We start from the raw sequence: 6,000 nt of genomic DNA, 5'->3' as shown, positions 1-6,000 counted from the left end.
AAAGACCAATGGGTAGCACAATGGAAAGGCTAATCGATCGACCAATAGATAGACCAAAGGAAAGATCGATAGATAGGCGAGTACAACAACCAATGGCTGGGCTAATTTACTGACCAAGGGAAAGAGCAATGAATAGACTGCGGTAACCCCAATGGCTAGACCACAGAAAAATCAATGGATAGACCAATGGAAAGACTAACGGATAAACAAATAGCAAGATCAATAGGCAGAGTAATGGATAAACGAAGTGAAAGACTAATGGATAAACCAATAGGTAAACCAATAGGAAGTTAGATAGGAAGAGCAATGGCTAGACCAATGGAAAGATTAACGGGTAAAGTAATGAACAGACCAATGGAAAGACTATTAGCATCATTTCTATGTATTTGACCCACCCGTCATACATGAGCTAAATAAAGAAAGAAAAAATATAACAAGTCAGCCTTCTACTTCGTCCAAGGTGTAAAAGTAGCAGCAGCAGCATGGCGCGCAGCGCGTGGACTCTCTTTCAGCCTGGTCAGCGTTCTAGTTGTAGTACCGCCTGTCGCCTGAAGGGTACGGCGGCGCGCGGCCCTGTGGGCGCCAGTAGGACCCCGCTCGGGCTGCCCACTGTGCGCCTGAAGGCCCCCGCGCGGCGTGCCCTGAGTGTGCCTGAAGGACCCCGCCCTCCCTCCAGCTGTCAGCCGTGCCGTGCCCCACTCCTCTCAGCCGTCGCCTCGTCCTCTCTCGCCCCCTTGAACCCACTCTCCGCCCCGCCATGCTGGAGGAGGCGGGCGCCGTGCTGGAGCAGCTGCTGCGGGCCGCCTGCCCGGCGCTGGGCTTCGTGCTCTTCCTGCCGGCCGTGCTGCTGCTCGTGTCCCCGCTGCCCGTCTGCGAGGCTGCGCACGAGTTCACCGTCTACCGCATGCAGCAGTACGAGCTGCAGGGCCAGGGCTACGGTGAGCACTGGAGGCAGGGGCTCGGGGTGAGGCTCCAGCCGTCTCCCATGAATTCTGGGACTTGTAGTTTTATGTTATGCCGTTAATAGGGCAGGATTAAAAGCCCCAGAATTCAGAGAAAACCTGGACTGGAGCGGCACGCCGCCATGGACTTGGGAATCATGGTGTGGCTGGCGTTTCCTCTGCGGAAAGCACTGGTTTCTGAAGGTCGAGGTCTAGGGGTGCAAGGGCAAAGGTTTGAGGGCGGGGAGTCACGATGCTGCTGTAAAGGACCTGGTGTGGACAGGGCAGAGTGCTAGGTGACAAGGCACAGAAGGAGCCAAGGGTCGGAGAGGCATAAAGCGCCCATACTTTATTTTAACAAGAATGGATCCCCTACTTCTTGGGATAAGGCACCCGTCCTGGATGGTTCATTCTGACAGCCGACATCTCTCAGCTGGAGTGGGCAGGAGGGGTGCCCTGTGCTGGGGAGCAGAGGGAGGGACAGGCAGCTACACAATGAAGGCGCTTCTCGCCAAGGCGCCTGCTGACTGGAAGAAATGTAAATGTGTGCGCTTGCAAACGTAAAGGCTAGGAGCAACCAAGTTTGGGCTTTAATTGATGGAGTCACTTGTATCGAGTGACCGCAAACATTTATTCTTTTTGACAGGTACCGTACGGGTGACAGCTGAGCTTTGGTGTGCCTGTATTTAGTATATTTGTGCACAATGTACCTTGTGCGTATCATTAGAATGTATAGTTTGAAAAGCACTTTTGTTTTTACCGTGAATCTAAACCTTTTTGCACATTTCCTGGTAGCCAACAAAATAGTTAACTTCATACTCTGACCCACCCCCTTGCTCACTGACCCCGCACTGAGGATCATAGCTTCTTTCCCATACTATGGTTTTTAAATGCACTTTGACCGCTGTCAGGAGCAAGGCATGGCAGTATCAGGTCACGAGGCGCAGTTTTTAGGGCTAAGGGTTGACCACTCACCCTGCTCTCTCGTTGGATACATAGTATGAGTCGTGTGGCTACAGAACAGGTGTTGAAAACCGGTGGGGCTGGAGGTTTCACGACCTGTTACAGTAAACTTTAATCTGGGGGGAGGATAGCACTGTAGTATACAGATGTACTATGGATATATGGGAGAGGGTAGACGATTACCAAAATACAGCAAACCGCAGCGGGAGGCAGAAGCTTTTCCTATTGCACCCCAAGTTCACCAACTCGCTTCCTTTTTCGCTAAGAGCAGAAACTGACTGTGGGCTTAAATGCTTATCCTTCACCTAGGCGTTTCAAGTGTAGAAAACCTCTTTTCAGTCAACCAACCAGCTAGCACCACGAAACCTCAGGGTGTGCATGTGCTTTAGAAATTGGTTTAACATAAAACACCTCCCAAATGGTCAGCTGCGCATAAAAGTAAACAAACATCATTCATTTCAAACATTGCAGAGTCGCACATCGCAAAGAGTGGAGTTTTAGAAGCACAGTACTCGGTAATGCATGATACCGAACATGTACCTGCCAAGCGACCTACTCATTGCAAACGCAAAGGCTAAAACAGTCTTTTAATCCTAAATTCAACTATTCTGTATATTTGTCTTGTGTGCTTTGTGGAAGTACTTCCTTGTCTGAATGATACCACCAAATTACAGAGAGATTACAAAATTAGAGCAGTAGAAATACAAGTGAATTATATTAAAAACAAAAAAGACACACTCCTAAATAATTTCCCAGGTAATTTCAAAACAAGACCAAGGACGTGAATTTCACAATCTTGCCCCTACCTTTCATGTGATTGAGTTGAAAGAAAGAGCAACCTAAATGGCTGTCAGGGATTCAAGTTCAAGTTCGGGCATTTATATAGCGCACTACTCACCCAGAGGGTCTCAAGGCGCTTGGGGGAGGGGTTTGTTATTTGTTGAATAGCCAGGTTTTAAGTTCTTTTCTGAAGGAGATGTGGTTTTGAGTGAGGTGAGTGGGGAGTGAGTTCCAGGTCTTGGCAGCAAGGAAGGAGAAGGATCTACCACCCATGGTGGATTTTCGTATGCGCGGGACTGCGGCGAGGGCTTGATTGGACGATCTTAGTTGGCGGGTGGGTTTGTAGAAGGACATTCGAGTGTTGAGGCATTCGGGTCCTAGCTTGTAGAGGGCCTTGTGTGCGTGGGTGAGAAGGCGGAAAGTAATTCTTTTGTTGACGGGAAGCCAGTGGAGGTCTTTTAGGTGTCCGGTGATGTGATCATGGCGAGGGATGTCTAATATGAGTCTCGCTGATGCGTTGGAGTTTTTTCTGTAATTTTGCTGTGATTCCGGCTTATAGTGTGTTACCATAATCCAGTCGACTCGTGACCAGTGCGTGGGTGACAGTCTTTCTTGTCTCGAGGGGGATCCAGCGGAAGATCTTTTTGAGAATGCGGAGTACGTTGAAGCAGGAGGATGAGACTGCGTTGACTTGTCTAGACATCGAGAGAGAGGAGTCTAGGATGAAGCCAAGGTTACGTGCATGGTCTGTGGGTGTGGGTGCTGTTCCCAGAGCGGAAGGCCACCAAGAGTCGTCCCAGGCCGAGGGGGAAGATCCTAGGATGAGCACCTCCGTTTTGTCCGAGTTGAGTCTTAGGCGGCTATGTTTCATCCATTCGGCTACTTCTTTCATGCCTTCGTGAAGATTGGTTTTGGCGGTGTTGGGGTCTTTGGTGAGGGAAAGGATTAACTGGGTGTCTTCTTCGTCCGAGATGATGTTGAGGTTGTGTTGACGCGCGATGGAGGCGAGTGGACTCATGTAAACGTTGAAGAGGGTGGGACTGAGTGAAGATCCTTGTGGTACGCCACAGATGACTTCAGTGGCCTCTGAGTTGAATGGGGGAAGTCGGACTCTTTGAGTTCTCCCAGTGAGGAATGAGATGATCCAGTCCAAGGCTTTTCCTTGTATGCCGATGTTGCTGAGGCGTTGTATAAGGGTGCTGTGGCAGACTGTGTCGAAAGCGGCGGAGAGGTCGAGTAGAATGAGGGCCACTGTTTCTCCGTTGTCCAGTAGTGTTCGGATGTCGTCAGTCGCTGCAATGAGGGCGGTTTCGGTGCTGTGTTTGGCTCGAAACCCGGATTGAGATGGATCGAGGGAGTTGTTGGATTCAAGGAAGGCGGCGAGCTGGCTGTTGACGGCTTTCTCAATGACTTTGGCCGGGAATGGAAGGAGGGCTATGGGTCGGTAATTTTTCAGTTCAGAGGGGTCTGCTGTGGGTTTCTTCAGAAGGGCGCTGAGTTCGGCGTGTTTCCAGCTTTCTGGAAAGTTGGCAGAGTTGAACGAGCAGTTGATGACATCGCGGAGATGGGGTGCGATGATGGAGTCAGCTTTGTTGAAGATGTGGTGGGGGCAGTTGTCGGTTGGCGAGCCAGAGTGGATTGAGTTCATTAGGCGGATGCTGTCTTCAGTGGTGATTGGGTTCCAGGCGTTAAGGTTGTTAGTTGGCGGAGTAGGAACTGAGGGGGGTGGGGAGGGTTGATCGCTGGGAGTATTCTTGAAGCTGTTGTGGATGTCGGCAATTTTGTTGTAGAAGGAGGATAGCGCATCGCAGAGGTCATGGGAGGGAGTGATGTTGTTAGATACTGCGGTGGGGTTGGTGAATTCTTTGACGATGTTGAAGAGTTCCTTGCTGTTGTGAGTGTTGTTGTCGAGACGATCCTTGAATGCTGATTTCTTGGCGGATCGAATCAGTTGGTGGTGTTTGCGGGTGGCTGTCTTGAGGGTGGCCATGTTGTCAGTGGTTGGGTTTTTTCTCCATGTTTTCTCCAGGATGCGGCATAGCTTCTTGGATTTTTTAATGTCATCGTTGAACCAGGGAGCCTTTTTGCTGGCTGACTTGATTTGGTGCTTTTTCAGGGGTGCTAATTCGTCAGCACTGTGGGTGATCCATTGCTTGAGATTGGTGGCCGCTTAGTTTGGGTCCAATGAGAGGGTGGGAGGGTTTTGGTTGAGTGAAGTGAGGAGTTGGTCGGAGGTGATTTTGTTCCAGTTTCTCCGAGGAATAGGTTGTGGGCGGTTGTGGTTCAGGGTGGTTTTGTAGCCGAAGAGAACACAGCTGTGGTCCGTCCAATGGAGAGCTGTGGTGCGATCGAAGGAGATATGCTTGCTGGAGGTGAAGATGGGGTCGAGCGTGTGTCCGGCTGCATGGGTGGGGGTGTCAACAAGTTGTTTGAGTCCAAGATTGGCCAGGTTGTCCAGAAGGGTGGTGGTGTTGCTGTCGTGTTTGTTTTCAAGGTGGTAGTTGATGTCTCCTAAGAGAATGTAGTTCTCGGAGGCTGGGCATGTGGGCTGACTAAGTCCGTGATGTCATCGCTGAATTGATTGCGGGTACCTAGAGGTCTGTAGATGAGGGTGCCTCTAAGTGTGGTCCTAGGGTCGGTGTGGATCTGAAAGTGGAGATGTTCGGCGTTAGCAAGATTATCGTCGGAGCTGGTTGTGATTTTGATGGTGTTCCTGTGGATGATGGCGATGCCTCCTCCTGTTTGATTGGTGCGGTCTTTTCGGATAATCTTGTAAGCGTCCGGTATGGCTATGGCGATGTCAGGTGCTGATGTTGTGTTCATCCATGTTTCTGTAAGGAAGGCGATGTCCGGTGACGCAGTGTCGAGTATGTCCCAGAGTTCAGTTGCGTGTCTGTGGACCGAGCGGGTGTTAAGCAGGATGCACTTCAGGCGGTTAGAGTCGGAGCTGTGTGTGGAGGAAGTGGGTTTGGTGAGGGTCCTGAAGCAGTTGAACTTGCAGGGGAGGCAGGCGAATGGGCCATGGGTACATCCTGGGGTGGCTTCGCAGCATTGTGGTGTGCGTCCGGGGTTGAGGGCAAGGAGAGTAGCGGCATCATATGTGATTATAGTGGGTTGGGTGTGGCGGGGGCCAGGGGGTCTGGCGCTGGGCGCGGTCCAGGCGCAGACGGGCGTAGACAGGCTTACCTTTGGCGCACCTTCGGCGCGCATGGGGCGCGACCGCTGCGCGTAAAAACATCTGTCATATATGGATGGTGGAGGGGGCGGGGGCGAGGGAGGGTCAGCCTGGAGACGGGGCGGGCTGTGGGGGACGGGC

At 51.3% G+C, this 6,000-nt stretch overlaps 1 protein-coding gene across 1 annotated transcript in view; it reads left to right on the top strand.

Moving 5' to 3' along the window:
- Positions 1-611: 611 nt before the first annotated feature.
- Positions 612-6,000, top strand: part of NCLN (nicalin) — a 46,140-nt gene continuing 40,751 nt past the window's right edge. Inside the window, exon 1 of the mRNA XM_086946759.1 lies at positions 612-938. Coding sequence (XP_086802885.1) covers positions 758-938 — 181 coding nt within the window. The 5' untranslated portion in view covers positions 612-757. The remainder of the gene's footprint in view (positions 939-6,000) is intronic.

Source organism: Lissotriton vulgaris, chromosome 12 (assembly GCF_964263255.1).
Source record: "Lissotriton vulgaris chromosome 12, aLisVul1.2, whole genome shotgun sequence".
Classification (NCBI taxonomy): domain Eukaryota; kingdom Metazoa; phylum Chordata; class Amphibia; order Caudata; family Salamandridae; genus Lissotriton; species Lissotriton vulgaris.
Note: the sequence above shows the minus strand (reverse complement) of the source record. Positions and strands in the feature narration are given on the sequence as shown.